This window comes from Nansenia antarctica (genome assembly GCF_963989245.1).
Source record: "Nansenia antarctica genome assembly, chromosome: 8".
NCBI lineage: Eukaryota > Metazoa > Chordata > Actinopteri > Argentiniformes > Microstomatidae > Nansenia > Nansenia antarctica.
Genome location: NC_137678.1, coordinates 57231574 through 57250273, shown reverse-complemented (window position 1 = coordinate 57250273; position 18700 = coordinate 57231574). Strand labels below are relative to the sequence as shown.

At 47.1% G+C, this 18700-nt stretch overlaps 1 protein-coding gene across 1 annotated transcript in view; it reads right to left on the bottom strand.

The window, feature by feature from the left end:
- Window positions 1–1144: 1144 nt before the first annotated feature.
- The window catches only part of e2f7 (E2F transcription factor 7), a gene marked incomplete at both ends in the record, with an annotated part of 25933 nt that continues 8377 nt past the window's right edge, over window positions 1145–18700 (bottom strand). The window contains 10 exons of the mRNA XM_080538549.1: window positions 1145–1285; window positions 3169–3530; window positions 4387–4579; window positions 9505–9672; window positions 9742–9823; window positions 10966–11050; window positions 11440–11614; window positions 12839–12879; window positions 16910–17047; window positions 18284–18442. Of these exons, the coding sequence (XP_080394675.1) occupies window positions 1145–1285; window positions 3169–3530; window positions 4387–4579; window positions 9505–9672; window positions 9742–9823; window positions 10966–11050; window positions 11440–11614; window positions 12839–12879; window positions 16910–17047; window positions 18284–18442 (1544 nt within the window). The remainder of the gene's footprint in view (window positions 1286–3168; window positions 3531–4386; window positions 4580–9504; window positions 9673–9741; window positions 9824–10965; window positions 11051–11439; window positions 11615–12838; window positions 12880–16909; window positions 17048–18283; window positions 18443–18700) is intronic.

Sequence of the window (18700 nt, the reverse complement as noted above, 5' to 3'; positions counted from 1 at the left end):
TTTGGCTGAGTTATAATTTTGGTTTCTGACAGACATGACCATGGTGTGCTGCCATCTACTGGTCAATGTCGTCAATGACAGCAATCCTCTTATGATGTGCAAAAATATGATCTTCAAAACACCAAATTAAATGCAGTTCTGCATTTTTTTTATTACAAAGTTTGAACATATATACAGAAAAAACATTTTGGCCTGTAATCTGTTAAAAATATGATCTTCAAAACACCAAATTAAATGCAGTTCTGCATTTTTTTTATTACAAAGTTTGAACATATATACAGAAAAAAAAAATTGGCCTGTAATCTGTTAAAAATATGATCTTCAAAACACCAAATTAAATGCAGTTCTGCATTTTTTTTATTACAACGTTTGAAAATATATACAGAAGTTTATAAACGATACTGCGGGAAGCAGCATTAAATTAACAAACATTCCACATCTCAAGGCATCGAGGTAATGATGGGAAAACATATGAATACAATATACAAAAATACAGTAAACAGTAAAGCACCAAGTCGCTCCCTTTAGTCTCTTCCCTGGTCAAACAGGAAGATAATATATATTAACTTGTATATAAATAATGTTGGAATAGTAACAGGGGAATTACCAAGGTAGCGCAATCATGTTTCTAGGGGGGGGGGGGGGGTGTAAGGCTGAAATACATAAAAGTATTACTCGTGTGTGTGTGTGTGTGTCTCACTGTTACCACAGGAGGGCGCTATAACAAAGACAATACTGCTTCACTGATTCCTTTGACAGTCATCTGTGTCTCACAGGCCAATCAGGAGGCACTTTGAGGAGGTACTGTATCAACCAGCGCTCGCTGCCCTGAGGTGAACCACCAGTGGTTTTAAACCAACACAGAAGTAAGACAACACAACGCTAACCTGAGCTTCAGTGTGTGTGTGTGTGTGTGTGTGTGTGTGTGTGTGTGTGTGGGGGGGGGTTAACCCTAACACCTGAGCTACAGTGTGTGTGTGTGTGTGTGTGGGGGGGGGGGTTAACCCTAACACCTGCTAACTTAGTCAGCTCCACAGTCATCGAGCGGGCTTTCACCGTTCGCCAGACCTATACAGGCACTATCCTAGACGCCCTCTGACTCGCAAGCACTAAGGCCACGCCCCCCATATAGACTCCGAGGCGTCTAATTGGTCGGCGGATGGCCGATGTCCAGTCTCCTCTGGGCGGAGCCTCTCTGGCGGGGGGCGAAGCCTAACGCCCCTGGGGTTTGGAAGAACGCCTTGGAGCCTCCGGAGACTACCGCCTCTTTGGGAGTCGGGGGTGTCTGAGGAGGGGGGGGGGAGAGAGAGGAGGGAGAGAGAGAGAGGGAGGGGGGGGAGGGGGAGAGAGAGGGAGGGGGGAGAGAGAGGGAGGGGGGGGGGAGAGGGAGAGAGGGAGGGGGGAGAGAGAGAGGGAGGGGGGAGAGAGAGAGGGAGGGGGGAGAGAGAGAGGGAGGGGGGAGAGAGAGAGGGAGGGGGGAGAGAGAGGGAGGGGGGAGAGAGAGGGAGGGGGAGGGGTAGAGAGGGAGGGGGGGCAGAGAGAGGGAGGGGGGAGAGAGAGAGGGAGGGAGGGGAGGGGGAGGGAGAGAGAGAGAGAGAGAGAGGAGAGTCAGCTACGAGGCAGTGAAACCACACAGTTAGGCAAAGCTGCATCTGCAGCATGTCTGGCTGAAGTCAGATAATCCCCCCTGGCAGAGCAGAGGGGCATCAGCTTGTATCAGTCTGACAGTGACTCAACTATCTGACTCAAGTACCAGCAGCCTTAGAAAGTACCACACGATTCTAGTGAAAAGGTTTTTCCACTGTCGGGGGGGGGTTCAGCTAAGTTTCAGCTATAACAGAGACACTGAAAAACACTCACAGCAGACGCGTTTGAAAGCAGAGTCGACCTTTAAAAAGCGTAAAAGATGCTTTCTGTAAACTTGTAAACGTGTTCTGAGTCGGGGCGTCTAGCAGCAGAGGCGGGGCTACATGCCAGGCTAATTAACGCTTCTGGTTGATGATTAATGCAGCAGGTTGATGTACTGGCGGGGCTTGTCCCCTTCATTAATAACTATCATCCCTTCATCCCTTCATTAATAACCAGCCCTTCATTCGCCGCCCGACAGGAAGTCTGAGCGCCGTGCGGAGAGGAGGACGTCATCGGAGCTATGTTGGGCATCAAAACCAGGGGGCTGTTAATTGGATTTTAATGGCCTATAGATTAGTCAACCCCTTACTAAAAGGTGAGGAAAGCGACGTTTTCCTTTTGGGTATTCTAAAAGAGGAAGGATGCCTCAGCAAAGAGACAGAGAGATGAACTGTATGTAGACAGAGAGATGAACTGTATGTAGACAGAGAGATGAACTGTATGTAGACAGAGAGATGAACTGGATGTAGACAGAGAGATGAACTGTATGTAGACAGAGAGATGAACTGGATGTAGACAGAGAGATGAACTGTATGTAGACAGAGAGATGAACTGGATGTAGACAGAGAGATGAACTGTATGTAGACAGAGATGGACTGTATGTAGACAGAGATGAACTGTATGTAGACAGAGAGATGAACTGGATGTAGACAGAGAGATGAACTGTATGTAGACAGAGAGATGAACTGTATGTAGACAGAGAGATGAACTGTATGTAGACAGAGAGATGAACTGGATGTAGACAGAGAGATGAACTGTATGTAGACAGAGAGATGAACTGTATGTAGACAGAGATGAACTGTATGTAGACAGAGAGATGAACTGTATGTAGACAGAGAGATGAACTGGATGTAGACAGAGAGATGAACTGTATGTAGACAGAGAGATGAACTGTATGTAGACAGAGAGATGAACTGTATGTAGACAGAGAGATGAACTGGATGTAGACAGAGAGATGAACTGTATGTAGACAGAGATTAACTGTATGTAGACAGAGATGAACTGGATGTAGACAGAGATGAACTGTATGTAGACAGAGAGATGAACTGGATGCAGACAGACAAAGATGAACTGGATGTAGACAGACAGAGATGAACAGAGACGCTGTTCGACGTGATAAACTTTCGTCGTGTTTGACATTTTGAGGGTGAGCCGATAACGAAATATAAAGCTTCTACGTCTTGTGACAGTTTAAATCATACTAGCCCGTCTAACGTGTCAGCTCCCTCGAAGCGGACCAGCGGTGGACGTGGGTCTTACCTGCGGCTCTTTCAGGGGCAGGGGGGCGACAGACTGCCTGGGCGCCGAGGGGGAGTGGGGAGGGGGGGGGAGCGCCGCCCCGGACCCCGACAGCCCCGCCTGCTCCGGGCTAGAGAGGACCACCGACCCACTGAACTCTGTCTCCCCGGCGACAGCAAAGTGCCCGGAACTGACCACGAAGTGGGCCGGGGACATGATGGAGGGGAGGCTGAAGTTGAGGTTGCCGTGGGTGCCGCCGTTGGTCAGGAGCGGGTACGGGGAGAGGGCGGAGGAGGGCACCAGCACGTAGGGCATGGCCAGGGTGGGCACGCTGCCGGGGGGGAGGGTCAGGCCGCCTGGCAGGAAGTTCAGACTGTTGAGACCTGGAAGGGACAGACGGAATAACGTGACGTTAGAATTATAAGGTTCTATCTCCATTTTTGGTCAAAATGTATTTTTTTACATAATCCATTAGGTGTTTATTAATGCCTGTGTGGTGTTATTTTTAAAATGTTGACATTTTTTAGTTAGAAATTAATAAAATACAAAGGTTCCATCTCACAAAACATAATGGAATGTAAAAACTTTGACGCTCAATATCTCTGAACCACCCTAAACGGAGATAGAACCTTATCATTCTAAACGGAGATAGAACCTTATCATTCTAAACGGAGATAGAACCTTATCATTCTAAACGGAGATAGAACCGTATCATTCTAAACGGAGATAGAACCTTATAATTCTAAGCTCACGATAACACAAGTTAATAGCGGTGGCCTAGTGGAGAGTGAGCTGGACTGAGTTCAAATCCCACCTGGGGAACACCGCCACTAGAGTGCCCCTGAGTAAGGCACTCAGCCCTAAGTTACTCCAGGGAGAATGTCCCTGTAATCTCTAACTGTAAGTCGCTTTGGATAAAAGCATCCGCTAAACGGTTAAAATGTAAATGTAGAAGTTGTGCGTCATTAGCCAAACTCTTGGTATTGCCGTCGTTCCCGAGGACCACTGCTCCTCACACGGCCTGGCGTCCCCGTATCTGTCCTATGCTCTGTTAGCTTACTCGCTAACATAACCTCATGCTATGTTAGCTTACTCGCTAACATAACCTCATGCTATGTTTTAATGTTTAACATACTCAGACGGTATGCTAGGTGTTGTGTTGTCGTTAGCATGCTAAAACAGTCGGGCCCCCACAGTCCACAGTGTAGGGAGTTGTTGTCAGTAGGACCTTGGTCGTACCTGCAGAGTTGGGCACGTAGAGGTAGTGTGAAGGCTGGGCGAGGTCCTGGGGGCCGTGTCTGCCCACCTCCCAGTCCCTGACCGCCCTTGACGGGGGCTCCTCTCTGGGCAGCGTCCCCAGGCGGCCGGGGGAAGTCCTTGGACTGGTCGTCCGAGAGCTATTCCCAGCCTCTCTCCGTCCGTCCGACCCCCTCTGTAAAAGAAAAAACAAATGGGGCGCTTAGGTGGCGTAGTGGATTAAGCGCTGACCACGTAACCGCAGGGTCCCCGGTTCGAATCCGGCCGGGGACATATCCTGCATGTCATCCCTCCTCTCTCTCTCACCCATCCTTCCTGTCATAATCTCTACTGTATCTGTCATTAAAAAGAAAAAATATGAGTGGGACTGCCTCACTCAGAAAAAATAACTTAAAAAAAAAAGAAGAAAAAAAAGAAAACAGAGATCTCACTGTCGAGGAGCGTGAAACAGGGTTCCCACACCTTCTGAAACATCACATTCAAGCACCTTTCAAGGACTTTCAACACTCAATTCCCTCAAATTCAAGGACCCAACACGGCATAGTTTGAGACAGATCTAGATGAGAATTGATATAATAGGAACTATCCACTCACAGACAACAATTAAAAGTTTGAATGTGTGAACACTAGATGGTCTCTTGCCTTCTCTACCACAGCACAGCAAAACAATATATTGTGAAATATGTGTAGTAAAGTTAAGCAATACAGCGACTTATTTACTAGTTGATGAGCTAAGTAAGACAGAGAGAGAGAAAGAGAGAGAGGGGAATTCAAGCACTTTCAATGACATTTACATTTACATTTTTGGCATTTAGCAGACGCCTTATTCCAAAGCGACTTACAATCAATACATTTGAATACTAAGCATGTGAATCATCAGTCCACCATTCGTTGCAGGAAGAGTAATCTAGCTCAGGCCCGGGGCCATTGATAGAAGGAGAAACCTTCTTCTACCACCTTCTTCTAAAACCTTTTTTTGACTCATGTCTATTTTCAAAAACTTTCAAGACCTTGATTTCTTTTTCTCAAATTCACTTTCAAGCACTTTCAAACTTTCAAGGATTTCAAGGATCCGTGGGAACCCTGATGAAAGGAAACGCTCTCCCATCACGGGTGGTGAAAGGAGGAATGAACCCAAACACCTTCAGGTGTTCAGCCTTCAAACCGACCGGCCCGTTTGAACGCGGTCCTCCCCCCACACCGACGCTCCCAACGCCGCTCCCGAGCCGTAATCCAACTTATTTTAATTGTCGAGCTTTGCTCACGCTTTCTGCCCAGATAATGATTGGTTTGGTATCAGAACTAATGACGATGCATTCATGGCTCATTTCCCCGGGCCTAATGTTTATGCTAACTGCTAAAGTGCACGCTAATGACAGGCTTATATTTGCAGTGACTTTGCTTGAGGCAAAGGTACTGCTACTCCCTCTGCCATGCGTGTAAAGGACACCTGAAATAGCACTTCACTCCAGATCTCCTCAGTTTCACTAAAAGCGTGTGGTTAGATTAACTGTAAAAGGTATGGGGCCTTTTACAGTTAAAACACACCCCATACATCATCAAAATGATAATGCCATAGCGTTTAATTATGACTGAAATTACTTATTCTAGTCAGTGGGCTTGGTAGGCAGGTTCATATTTTAATTTAATGGTCCGCTTTGGGGGGGGAATCATTAACAAGCTTCTCTGACCATCAGGGAGAAATTAAACTGGAGAATAGATCAGAATGGAGAACGCTGAGATAACATTATCCTCTAAACATCGAGTTTATTTTCCTAATCAACAAATCTCCGTTGCGTATCTAATCTATACGGAGGCGGTCTGAGAACAACTGCAAGCCAAGACGTTTATCACAACACATAAACGTGTTCCTGAGTTACGCCTTTCACCTTCACATATAATGAACCTCTAAATTCAGAGATAAAAAATGAAATTAATCCCCCCCCCCCCCTCTCCGTCCCTCCCTCCCAACCCCCAGAAAACATTCCAGTAAGTGAACCATTTGGGGATCATTGCACCACTCAGACAAGACTCTGAGTTCACACATGCAAAGTTAGGGTGCTACTGGAACCGCCAAAGGTCATATTTAATTTCCGGTCGTCCTAGTGTAAGTCTGTCAGGTGGTCTAGTGTAAGTCTGTCAGGTGGTCTAGTGTAAGTCTGTCAGGTGGTCTAGTGTAAGTCTGTCAGGTGGTCTAGTGTAAGCCTGTCAGGTGGTCTAGTGTAAGCCTGTCAGGTGGTCTAGTGTAAGTCTGTCAGGTGGTCTAGTGTAAGTCTGTCAGGTGGTCTAGTGTAAGTCTGTCAGGTGGTCTAGTGTAAGTCTGTCAGGTGGTCTAGTGTAAGTCTGTCAGGTGGTCTAGTGTAAGTCTGTCAGGTGGTCTAGTGTAAGTCTGTCAGGTGGTCTAGTGTAAGTCTGTCAGGTGGTCTAGTGTAAGTCTGTCAGGTGGTCTAGTGTAAGCCTGTCAGGTGGTCTAGTGTAAGTCTGTCAGGTGGTCTAGTGTAAGCCTGTCAGGTGGTCTAGTGTAAGCCTGTCAGGTGGTCTAGTGTAAGCCTGTCAGGTGGTCTAGTGTAAGTCTGTCAGGTGGTCTAGTGTAAGCCTGTCAGGTGGTCTAGTGTAAGCCTGTCAGGTGGTCTAGTGTAAGTCTGTCAGGTGGTCTAGTGTAAGTCTGTCAGGTGGTCTAGTGTAAGTCTGTCAGGTGGTCTAGTGTAAGCCTGTCAGGTGGTCTAGTGTAAGCCTGTCAGGTGGTCTAGTGTAAGTCTGTCAGGTGGTCTAGTGTAAGCCTGTCAGGTGGTCTAGTGTAAGTCTGTCAGGTGGTCTAGTGTAAGCCTGTCAGGTGGTCTAGTGTAAGCCTGTCAGGTGGTCTAGTGTAAGTCTGTCAGGTGGTCTAGTGTAAGTCTGTCAGGTGGTCTAGTGTAAGCCTGTCAGGTGGTCTAGTGTAAGTCTGTCAGGTGGTCTAGTGTAAGTCTGTCAGGTGGTCTAGTGTAAGTCTGTCAGGTGGTCTAGTGTAAGCCTGTCAGGTGGTCTAGTGTAAGCCTGTCAGGTGGTCTAGTGTAAGTCTGTCAGGTGGTCTAGTGTAAGTCTGTCAGGTGGTCTAGTGTAAGCCTGTCAGGTGGTCTAGTGTAAGCCTGTCAGGTGGTCTAGTGTAAGTCTGTCAGGTGGTCTAGTGTAAGCCTGTCAGGTGGTCTAGTGTAAGCCTGTCAGGTGGTCTAGTGTAAGTCTGTCAGGTGGTCTAGTGTAAGCCTGTCAGGTGGTCTAGTGTAAGTCTGTCAGGTGGTCTAGTGTAAGTCTGTCAGGTGGTCTAGTGTAAGTCTGTCAGGTGGTCTAGTGTAAGTCTGTCAGGTGGTCTAGTGTAAGTCTGTCAGGTGGTCTAGTGTAAGCCTGTCAGGTGGTCTAGTGTAAGTCTGTCAGGTGGTCTAGTGTAAGTCTGTCAGGTGGTCTAGTGTAAGCCTGTCAGGTGGTCTAGTGTAAGACCAGGTGGTCTAGTGTAAGCCTGTCAGGTGGTCTAGTGTAAGTCTGTCAGGTGGTCTAGTGTAAGTCTGTCAGGTGGTCTAGTGTAAGTCTGTCAGGTGGTCTAGTGTAAGTCTGTCAGGTGGTCTAGTGTAAGTCTGTCAGGTGGTCTAGTGTAAGTCTGTCAGGTGGTCTAGTGTAAGTCTGTCAGGTGGTCTAGTGTAAGTCTGTCAGGTGGTCTAGTGTAAGTCTGTCAGGTGGTCTAGTGTAAGCCTGTCAGGTGGTCTAGTGTAAGTCTGTCAGGTGGTCTAGTGTAAGCCTGTCAGGTGGTCTAGTGTAAGCCTGTCAGGTGGTCTAGTGTAAGTCTGTCAGGTGGTCTAGTGTAAGCCTGTCAGGTGGTCTAGTGTAAGTCTGTCAGGTGGTCTAGTGTAAGTCTGTCAGGTGGTCTAGTGTAAGCCTGTCAGGTGGTCTAGTGTAAGTCTGTCAGGTGGTCTAGTGTAAGTCTGTCAGGTGGTCTAGTGTAAGCCTGTCAGGTGGTCTAGTGTAAGTCTGTCAGGTGGTCTAGTGTAAGCCTGTCAGGTGGTCTAGTGTAAGTCTGTCAGGTGGTCTAGTGTAAGTCTGTCAGGTGGTCTAGTGTAAGCCTGTCAGGTGGTCTAGTGTAAGTCTGTCAGGTGGTCTAGTGTAAGTCTGTCAGGTGGTCTAGTGTAAGCCTGTCAGGTGGTCTAGTGTAAGTCTGTCAGGTGGTCTAGTGTAAGCCTGTCAGGTGGTCTAGTGTAAGCCTGTCAGGTGGTCTAGTGTAAGTCTGTCAGGTGGTCTAGTGTAAGCCTGTCAGGTGGTCTAGTGTAAGTCTGTCAGGTGGTCTAGTGTAAGTCTGTCAGGTGGTCTAGTGTAAGCCTGTCAGGTGGTCTAGTGTAAGTCTGTCAGGTGGTCTAGTGTAAGTCTGTCAGGTGGTCTAGTGTAAGCCTGTCAGGTGGTCTAGTGTAAGTCTGTCAGGTGGTCTAGTGTAAGTCTGTCAGGTGGTCTAGTGTAAGTCTGTCAGGTGGTCTAGTGTAAGTCTGTCAGGTGGTCTAGTGTAAGCCTGTCAGGTGGTCTAGTGTAAGTCTGTCAGGTGGTCTAGTGTAAGTCTGTCAGGTGGTCTAGTGTAAGTCTGTCAGGTGGTCTAGTGTAAGCCTGTCAGGTGGTCTAGTGTAAGTCTGTCAGGTGGTCTAGTGTAAGTCTGTCAGGTGGTCTAGTGTAAGCCTGTCAGGTGGTCTAGTGTAAGTCTGTCAGGTGGTCTAGTGTAAGACCAGGTGTTCTGAGTTGTAGGTTGTCAGGTGGTCTGAGGAAGCGTGATCGTCTTCCCAGAGACCAGTGGGACGCGTCACTCATGGTAAACGAGGCCAGCGTGACACTGACAGACACGCTTGTTATTGACAACACACAGTACAGAACACTGGTCACCTAGGAGACCAACCACTGAGTTATTAAGACAGAGGCGTGAGTCACGTCTCATCACCCCCCCCCATCTGACTTCAGTTGTCATATCACCACGGTTACAGGCAATATAGATTTCCTGCTAGATTTCATTTTGAGGCGGCTAGCAATGCTTATGACAAACCTGGGCGGTAGGATGAACGCACTGTACACCCCCCGTCTGGTCCTAACAACGCTCACCTTCCCAGAGTCCTTCGTCTCCCACGACTCCTGCTGGTCTCTCCTTGACGCCTTCTCCCCCTCGTCCTCCTCCCTCTTCCTCTTCCCCGGGAAGACCTCCCCGGGTGACCTCTGACCTTCCGCGGCGGTCCTGTCAGGCGCTGTGGGACCCCCGTACGTGAACACCAGCTGGTGGTGGGGGTGGGGGTGGGGGGAAAAGGACGGGGGCGGGGGGGGGCCGTAGGGGCGGATGGGGACATCCAGGGGGGGGGTCCATTTCCAGTGGAGGAGGGGGGGGCTGCGGGTGGGGGGGGTCCGCAGGCCGGTGCTGGGCTGTGCACTGCAAACACATCAAAAAAGTTTTCATTTTTGGGGGGCGTTTAGCAGACGCCTTTATCCAAAGCCACTTACAACAAATACATTCGTCTAAGTACCTCAATCGTCTATCCGTCAGTCATCGGAAGAAAAGTTAATCTACGCTCGGATCAACGGCCAGGGGCCATTGGCAGTGATAATGCTAGACGAAGGAAGAAAACGGTTGTGTTTGTTTTGTAATGTACAGCCAAAGTGAGCAGGGGGGGAATGGGGGGGTTTCAGGAGGGACAGTTAGGCTGTAGCCTTCGAGTCTACTCCTCTTATACCAGTTCTACTCATACACATAAATGCCAACATTGTACGGCGTCTCCCCCCCCCCCCCTCCCTGTGTTTTTCTGTTCGAAAACACAAAACAATGCGGTGAGCGCTCATAGCTTGTATTCGGATTGCGAAACCAGATTTCTCTATTGAATCTCCGTTGTAAACGACATTCTCTGCTTGTCTCAGCAGTTCTGGAGGCATCCTAAACCCTCCTCTCATCCCCTTCTCCCAAACCACTCAGCGCAGCAATCAGCCTTGAGACTCGGGGTCTGTGGCTTGGCCGTCAGCGCAGAGAACCACCGCTGCTGCTGCAGACACTGCAGAACACACTACTTCCCCCCCGAGCAGAAACACTATAAAACAACAGACCCCCAGATACTCTCGGCCGCCAACTTGCGTAAAAAGCTAAAGCCTAAAGCTAGACACGATAGCCAACACTAACAGCAGGGGTTAGGAGTCACATTCAGAGCTAAACATTCAACATTCAACAAACCCCTTTAGGAAACTCAACCTCCACAGGGCGACGTGGACAAATAGTTTCAGTGAGTTTCAGTCGGCCTGTTTAAAACCCTCTAGAGCCTTTAAGGGACCCAGCTCCTCCTGAGACCCAACTACCAGCACCACGTACGCTCACCGTTAGTCACTGGCGACCATGTTTGCTTCTCCCTCCCCTTGGTCAACACAACCAAACAAGCTACTGTAGCCCTCAGCGACAAATACGATTCAAAGCCAGAGATGGTGGTGATTTGAGGCCACTGCAGCGAGTGTGTGTGTGTGTGTGTGTGTGTGTGTGTGTGTGTGTGTGTGTGTGTGTGTGTGTGCGTGTGTGCGTGTGTGTGTACTCACTCCGTGGTGTTTCCGAACTGCGGTCGGCACACCGCGCTATTGCTCGCACACTTCCAGGAGTAGTCGACTGGCTGGGGGAGCAGACCTGAGGAGAGACAGACAGTGAGACAGTGAGACAATGAGACAGTGAGACAGTGAGACAGGTAGACAGGTAGACAGTTAGAATTATAAGGTTCTATCTCCATTTCTGGTCAAAATTTACATAATCTGATCCATTAGGTGTTTATTAATGCCTGTGTGGTGTTATTTTTAAAATGTGGAAATGTTTTAGTTAGTAATTAATAAAATACAAAGGTTCCATCTCACAAAACATAATGGAATGTAAAAACGTTGACGCTCAATATCTCTGAACTACCCTAAACGGAGATAGAACCTTATAATTCTAAGCTCACGAGTTCTCAATGACAGAAGTGTGTCGTCGAGCCGCTAGTCAGAGACGTCGTGGTGGGTCGTGTGATCTGTCGCCGTACTCACTGGTCATCTCTCTGCGGGGGCTGCTGGCGGCGGAGTTAACCCGGCGCTGGCTGGCGGCGGAGGTGGGCACCACGCTGAAGGAGGCGTGGCGGGACAGCTTCTGCTTGGCGCTGCCCAGAGCTGCTGCTGGGGGAGGGGCCACAGGGGCCTCTGGGAGAACAATGGCCAACACAGCCTCGGAATCCTCTGGAAAATCCAACAACAAAAAGAACAGTCGGTTAGATTAGATTCAACTTTATTGTCATTGCTGAGTACGACAGGCGCTGTGCATTAGCTAATCAGGTGATGTTGTTTGAACCCTTTGTACTACTGCATTCACTTCAGTCACTGCTTTATGCCTGAAGAAGGTCTATGACCGGAAGCTTGCAATAAAATAATGATTTCTGCACAGATTTAAGTGTGTGGATGCTGCTTTTTTCACTCTATTTGATTCTCTTCAGTTCCAGCACCTCAGCTAAGTCTGATCACGGATAAGCGGTGGTATTTTTTTACTATTTTGAGTACCAGAGTACCAGACAACGAAATGCAGTTTAGCACCAACCAGAAGTGAGAATAGTGATATAAGAACATGATATAAAAACATGAGTGATACTGATGGATACAGTATGGCAAGTACGGTAGTTAGAGGTACAGATATGAGCTAGTTAGTTAGCTCTGTTTTAGTATTGGTAACATAGTTAGTCTTGCTTGTTGTTAGTATTCGGTTGTTAAGTCTGACGTCAACTGTGACGTTTAGCAATTTCCGGGTCCAAACCAGAACTTCCCTGCACCAGAGTACCAGTTTACTAAAGCACCAGAGTACCAGTGTACTAAAGCACCAGAGTACCAGTGTACTACAGCACCAGAGTACCAGTGTACTAAAGCACCAGAGTACCAGTGTACTAAAGCACCAGAGTACCAGTGTACTAAAGCACCAGAGTACCAGTGTACTAAAGCACCAGAGTACCAGTGTACTACAGCGGTAGAATGACAGTTCAATCGTTTTTTAGACTGGGATCTATTCATACAACAAGGGACACAGCAGCACTTTCCTGTTTTTCCCATTTTGTCAGGGTCTTTGAGCCTCGGAAAAGCTCTATACAAATATAATGAATTATTATTATTACTGAGGCATTTCGAAGAGATTTCGAAAACACAGTAGCGTTTTTTTGGTGGAATTATTTCTCAATGACAGAAAGCCCTCTCACACAAATCTGTCGAGTGGAATAGTTGTAATTATTCCACGCCTAGCGCAGAAAACGTGATATCAGACAGTCTCACCGTTGCTGGACAGGAAGTCTGCGGCGGCGGAGTTAACCCGGCGCTGGCTGGCGGCGGAGGTGGGCACCACGCTGAAGGAGGCGTGGCGGGACAGCTTCTGCTTGGCGCTGCCCAGAGCTGCTGCTGGGGGAGGGGCCACAGGGGCCTCTGGGAGAATGGCCAACACAGCCTCGGAATCCTCTGGAAAAAACAACAACAAAAAGAACAGTCGGTTAGATTAGATTCAACTTTATTGTCATTGCTGAGTACGACAGGCGCTGTGCATTAGCTAATCAGGTGATGTTGTTTGAACCCTTTGTACTACTGCATTCACTTCAGTCACTGCTTTATGCCTGAAGAAGGTCTATGACCGGAAGCTTGCAATAAAATAATGATTTCTGCACAGATTTAAGTGTGTGGATGCTGCTTTTTTCACTCTATTTGATTCTCTTCAGTTCCAGCACCTCAGCTAAGTCTGATCACGGATAAGCGGTGGTATTTTTTTACTATTTTGAGTACCAGAGTACCAGACAACGAAATGCAGTTTAGCACCAACCACCAGAAGTGAGAATAGTGATATAAGAACATGATATAAAAACATGAGTGATACTGATGGATACAGTATGGCAAGTACGGTAGTTAGAGGTACAGATATGAGCTAGTTAGTTAGCGCTGTTTTAGTATTGGTAACATAGTTAGTCTTGCTTGTTGTTAGTATTCGGTTGTTAAGTCTGACGTCAACTGTGACGTTTAGCAATTTCCGGGTCCAAACCAGAACTTCCCTGCACCAGAGTACCAGTTTACTAAAGCACCAGAGTACCAGTGTACTAAAGCACCAGAGTACCAGTGTACTAAAGCACCAGAGTACCAGAGTACTAAAGCACCAGAGTACCAGAGTACTAAAGCACCAGAGTACCAGTGTACTACAGCGGTAGAATGACAGTTCAATCGTTTTTTAGACTGGGATCTATTCATACAACAAGGGACACAGCAGCACTTTCCTGTTTTTCCCATTTTGTCAGGGTCTTTGAGCCTCTGAAAAGCGCTATACAAATATAATGAATTATTATTATTACTGAGGCATTTCGAAGAGATTTCGAAAACACAGTAGCGTTTTTTTGGTGGAATTATTTCTCAATGACAGAAAGCCCTCTCACACAAATCTGTCGAGTGGAATAGTTTTGATTGATTGATTGATTGTACTTTATTGTCCCCAAGGGGAAATTTGTCTTGGGCATGGTACTTACATGCTTCAAGTGCAACAGTGACGGTACATACAACATACAGTAGACAAAGTAAACAACAGGACAGCAACAAACATTGAATAACATTGGCAGCAGTTTCCACCTGGACATCATTTGGTATAAATATATATTGCACATAACCCTTCAAGTGGTGATTTCGAATATTGCACATGGCCCTTCAAGTGGTGTCTAAGATAAAGTGCAGGTGCTGGTGATCATGTCCTAATCATCGTTTCTGCTTGAGAGAATTGATTAGTTTAATGGAGAATGGGACAAATGATAGTTTTAAGAGCTTATAGTTACATCTTGGCATGCGAAGCCTTCTACCTAGGGGGAGAACTTCGTATTCTGTGGAGAGCGGATGTTGGGGGTCTGCGATTATCTTGTTAGCCTTGTCCAGGACAGCTTTTTCATATAGTTTATTTAGGATCACATAGTCTCTTTCACCTACAATTTTCATAGCTGTTTTGTGAATGCTGACTAGTCTGTTTTTTTGTTGTACAGTTAAGTTGCCAAACCACACAATTATTCCATATCTGATTACACTTTCAACAATGGACTGATAGAAAATTCTCATGATCTGCTTTCTCACCCCATAAAGTCTGAGTCGCCTCAGGTGATAAAGCCTCTGCTGTAGTTTGTTACATAAGCTGTCTAAGTGTGTATTCCAGCAGAGATGGTTGTCTAATTGAATACCTAAGTACTTATAAGAGGGCACCTGGATGATTGTTTGGTCTTTAACGACCACAGGCTCATGGTCAGTTACCTGCCTTGGGTCTAACACAACCTCCTGAGTTTTGGTGGGGTTTAAGATGAGATGGTTGCTGTCGCACCATTTAGTGAATATGTTAATTTCATCGTGGAGCACCGAGGGGTCTGTATCTTTATCAAGGAGACTTAGAATTGCAGTGTCGTCAGCATATTTTATAATATGGTTGCTTGGGTGGTTACTTTTACAGTCGTTGGTGTATACTGAGAAAAGATATGGGGACAGAACGCAACCTTGGGGGACACCTGTACTGCAGTGTTTAGTCACTGACAGTGTTCCATTGACTTTCACTTGCTGTTCTCTTTCTAACATGAAGGAATGGATCCAGTTGTAATTATTCCACGCCTAGCACAGAAAACGTGATATCAGACAGTCTCACCGTTGCTGGACAGGAAGTCCTCGGGGAAGTCCTCGGGGAGCAGACCTGAGGAGAGACAGACAGTGAGACAGTGAGACAGTGAGACAGTTAGACAGTTAGACAGGTAGACAGGTAGACAGTTAGAATTATAAGGTTCTATCTCCATTTCTGGTCAAAATGTAGTTTTTTACATAATCTGATCCATTAGGTGTTTATTAATGCCTGTGTGGTGTTATTTTTAAAATGTGGAAATGTTTTAGTTAGTAATTAATAAAATACAAAGGTTCCATCTCACAAAACATAATGGAATGTAAAAACGTTGACGCTCAATATCTCTGAACTACCCTAAACGGAGATAGAACCTTATAATTCTAAGCTCACGAGTTCTCAATGACAGAAGTGTGTCGTCGAGCCGCTAGTCAGAGACGTCGTGGTGGGTCGTGTGATCTGTCGCCGTACTCACTGGTCATCTCTCTGCGGGGGCTGCTGGCGGCGGAGTTAACCCGGCGCTGGCTGGCGGCGGAGGTGGGCACCACGCTGAAGGAGGCGTGGCGGGACAGCTTCTGCTTGCCGCTGCCCAGAGCTGCTGCTGGGGGAGGGGCCACAGGGGCCTCTGGGAGAATGGCCAACACAGCCTCGGAATCCTCTGGAAAAAACAACAACAAAAAGAACAGTCGGTTAGATTAGATTCAACTTTATTGTCATTGCTGAGTACGACAGGCGCTGTGCATTAGCTAATCAGGTGATGTTGTTTGAACCCTTTGTACTACTGCATTCACTTCAGTCACTGCTTTATGCCTGAAGAAGGTCTATGACCGGAAGCTTGCAATAAAATAATGATTTCTGCACAGATTTAAGTGTGAGGATGCTGCTTTTTTCACTCTATTTGATTCTCTTCAGTTCCAGCACCTCAGCTAAGTCTGATCACGGATAAGCGGTGGTATTTTTTACTATTTTGAGTACCAGAGTACCAGACAACGAAATGCAGTTTAGCACCAACCAGAAGTGAGAATAGTGATATAAGAACATGATATAAAAACATGAGTGATACTGATGGATACAGTATGGCAAGTACGGTAGTTAGAGGTACAGATATGAGCTAGTTAGTTATCTCTGTTTTAGTATTGGTAACATAGTTAGTCTTGCTTGTTGTTAGTATTCGGTTGTTAAGTCTGACGTCAACTGTGACGTTTAGCAATTTCCGGGTCCAAACCAGAACTTCCCTGCACCAGAGTACCAGTTTACTAAAGCACCAGAGTACCAGTGTACTAAAGCACCAGAGTACCAGTGTACTAAAGCACCAGAGTACCAGTGTACTAAAGCACCAGAGTACCAGTGTACTAAAGCACCAGAGTACCAGTGTACTACAGCACCAGAGTACCAGTGTACTACAGCACCAGAGTACCAGTGTACTAAAGCACCAGAGTACCAGTGTACTAAAGCACCAGAGTACCAGTGTACTAAAGCACCAGAGTACCAGTGTACTAAAGCACCAGAGTACCAGTGTACTAAAGCACCAGAGTACCAGTGTACTAAAGCACCAGAGTACCAGTGTACTACAGCGGTAGAATGACAGTTCAATCGTTTTTTTGACTCGGATCTATTCATACAACAAGGGACACAGCACTTTCCTGTTTTTCCCATTTTGTCAGGGTCTTTGAGCCTCGGAAAAGCTCTATACAAACATAATGAATTATTATTATTACTGAGGCATTTCGAAGAGATTTCGAAAACACAGTAGCGTTTTTTTGGTGGAATTATTTCTCAATGACAGAAAGCCCTCTCACACAAATCTGTTGAGTGGAATAGTTGTAATTATTCCACGCCTAGCGCAGAAAACGTGATATCAGACAGTCTCACCGTTGCTGGACAGGAAGTCTGCGGGTCCGATCCATTTGAAGGCGGGCTTCTTGCGCCCCTCCTCCCGGACGTACACCTTCTGTATCAGGCCCAGGCTGGTCAGAACGTTGGCGATGTCGTACAGCCGCCGGACCTTCGCTGAGGGGGGGAAGAACACAGATGGAACATTAGCGGACCTTAGCTGAGGGGGAGATAACAATACAACATTGTAACATGTTACGTAACGCCGCGGTACTGGAAAGAGCATCCCTGTCTATGTGGTGTCTGTCTGTCTGTGTGGTGTCTGTCTGTCTGTGTGTCTGTCTGTCTGTCTGTGTGGTGTCTGTCTGTCTGTGTGTCTGTCTGTCTGTCTGTCTGTCTGTCTGGTGTCTGTCTGTCTGTCTATGTGGTGTCTGTCTGTCTGTGTGGTGTCTGTCTGTCTGTCTGTGTCTGTCTGTCTGTGTGGTGTCTGTCTGTCTGTCTATGTGGTGTCTGTCTGTGTGGTGTCTGTCTGTCTGGTGTCTGTCTGTCTGTCTGTCTGTCTGTGTGGTGTCTGTCTGTCTGTCTATGTGGTGTCTGTCTGTCTATGTGGTGTCTGTCTGTCTGTCTATGTGGTGTCTGTCTGTCTATGTGGTGTCTGTCTGTGTGTCTGTCTGTCTGTCTATGTGGTGTCTGTCTGTCTGTGTGGTGTCTGTCTGTCTGTGTGGTGTCTGTCTGTCTGTGTGGTGTCTGTCTGTCTGTGTGGTGTCTGTCTGTCTGTCTGTCTGTCTGTCTGTCTGTGTGGTGTCTGTCTGTCTGTCTGTCTATGTGGTGTCTGTCTGTCTGTCTATGTGGTGTCTGTCTGTCTGTCTGTCTATGTGGTGTCTGTCTGTCTGTCTATGTGGTGTCTGTCTGTCTATGTGGTGTCTGTCTGTCTATGTAGTGTCTGCCCGTGTGTCTGTCTGTCTGTCTGTCTGTCTGTCTGTCTATGTATGTAGTGTCTGCCTGTGTGTCTGTCAGTCTGTCTATGTGGTGTCTGTCAGTCTGTCTATGTGGTGTCTGTCAGTCTGTCTATGTGGTGTCTGTCAGTCTGTCTATGTGGTGTCTGTCAGTCTGTCTATGTGGTGTCTGTCAGTCTGTCTATGTGGTGTGTGTCAGTAATGCAGGACTGATGCTGTGTCTTACTCTTGTACTTGCTGTGTCTGTCTATGTGGTGTCTGTCTGTCTGTCTATGTGGTGTCTGTCAGTACTAGGGTTATGGTTAGCTGGACTGATGCTGTCTCTTACTCTTGTACTTGCTGTGTCTGTCTGTCTATGTGGTGTCTGTCTGTCTGTCTGATGCAGGACTGATGCTGTGTCTTACTCTTGTACTTGCTGTGTCTGTCTGTCTGTCTGTCTATGTGCTGTGTCTCTTACTCTTGTACTTGCTCTGGCTGGCGGCGTCTTGGTTCTCCTCTATCAGGACCTTGGCGGCGATGTCCAGCGTGATGGTCTGCGTCTCGGACACCAGGAAGAGCATGACGAACTTCTGACTCATGACCAGCAGGGACTTGTCCTTCCTCTTGTTGGCAGCCGCTGCAGATGAACCAATCAGCGGTCAGTGTTCTAGTACATCCTGTTGCTACAGTGAGTGTTTTTATAAAGGGTAGCTACATCTTTAGTGTGTCAGAGAGAGTTGCCCGTTGAAATGTATTAGTGCTGGCCAAGTGTCAGTGGAGGTATTCTTATCTACTGCAATCTGTCTGTTTGTGTGTTACTGCCTGATACTGGACTTGAGTTACCAGTCAAACAAGTCTACCGACACCAAACCACAACGACCGTACGATGATTGGA